The 1478-nt window shown below is 39.9% G+C and overlaps 1 protein-coding gene across 1 annotated transcript; it reads right to left on the reverse strand.

The window, feature by feature from the left end:
• Nucleotides 1-527: 527 nt before the first annotated feature.
• LOC124091226 (olfactory receptor 51F2-like) lies at nucleotides 528-1478 on the reverse strand. Its single transcript, XM_046442195.1, has one exon. It carries the CDS (start codon nucleotides 1476-1478, stop codon nucleotides 528-530), a length of 951 nt encoding a protein of 316 aa, XP_046298151.1.

The following is a 1478-nucleotide window of genomic DNA, read 5'->3' on the forward strand; positions in this document are numbered from 1 at the left end:
TATTTATTATTATGATAGTAGCTCTTAAACAAGGAGGGCAGGAAGGGCAGGGGAAAGTATGAATATTTGGAACAAGTAAGTAGCCAAGGGTACTGTCAATTTTATATGATAGATTCACACGAAAAGTTTTGGTGATTCAGAATTGTTAATACAATTTTTATTCTTATTTATGAATTGGAGTGATGCCATTTCTCACAGTAAGGCAAAATTTAAATGAGTCAATAGACATTCTACTTCTTGTATTTAAAAAAAATAGTTGTATGCATGAAAATTAAGTTGAGTCATTGGCTAACTACGTCTTTCATCTTGAATTTTAAAATGATTTTATTATCCCTGTGAATATTTTAAGATATTAGTTAAACCAATTAAAACCTCACTTCATATCAAACTCTATTAGCTAACAAACTTCTTACATAATAAAAGTTAGTCTTTGGGAAATTTTCAACACAGCATCACTTTAACTTTCTGACAGGTATTTTACTCTTCCATGCAATAACAAACACTAGAGAAAATTTTAGAAGAACCATCTAGGTCTTTGTCACACTTGAATGGAAAACTTTCAGCACAGCCTTGCGTATCTGTTTGGTCTTCACACTGTAGATAATAGGGTTCATCACAGGAGGGATCAGCAGGTAGGCATTGGCAATCAAGGTATATACATAAGGTGGGGCTCCTTTTCCAAATCTGTGCACAAAGGACAGACTGATCAATGGAATGTAGAATACAGCCACAGCCCCAATATGGGAGACACATGTACTAAAGGCTTTCCTTCTCTCTTCAGGGGAAGCAATGCTGAGGACAGTCCTAATGATCAAAACATAGGAAAGCATAATGAAGATTGAGTCCACTCCAGCAGTGGTGATCAGGGCAGTCAACCCAACTGCACTGTTGATCCTGGTGTCTGTGCACGAGAGCTTCATTACATCAGGATAGAAGCAATAGGAATGGAGGAGCACGTGGCTACGGCAATAGGACAACCTTTTAAGAAGTACCACCATAATTGTAAGAGTAAGGGTCCCCCTGGTGATAATTGCTACACCAATCACCACTATTTTAAGATTGGTTAGGACAGAAGCATACCTAAGGGGATTAGAGATGGCCACAAAACGATCAAAAGCCATAGCCAACAGTACTGAAGATTCCATGACAGTGAATAGTTGAATGAAGAACATCTGTGACAAGCAGGCATTGAAGCTGATCTCCCTGGTATTGAACCAGAATATGCCCAGCATGGTGACCACAGTGGATATGGACAGCCCAAGGTCTGTGGTGGACAGCATGGACAGGAAATAATACATGGGTTCGTGGAGACTGGGCTGCGTGATAATGACGAAGAGAATCAGGCTGTTCCCTGAGAGGGCAGTTGCATACAGAAAGCAGAAGGGAATGGAGATCCAGATGTGAAAGGCTTCCAGCCCAGGAACGCCAGTAAGCAGGAAAATGATGGAAGAAGATGTGAAGTTTTGGGAATTTGACAT

This window comes from Marmota monax, unplaced genomic scaffold, assembly GCF_021218885.2.
Source record: "Marmota monax isolate L192 unplaced genomic scaffold, Marmota_monax_Labrador192_F-V1.1 WCK01_AAM20220418_F8-fsc00068, whole genome shotgun sequence".
Taxonomy (NCBI): domain Eukaryota; kingdom Metazoa; phylum Chordata; class Mammalia; order Rodentia; family Sciuridae; genus Marmota; species Marmota monax.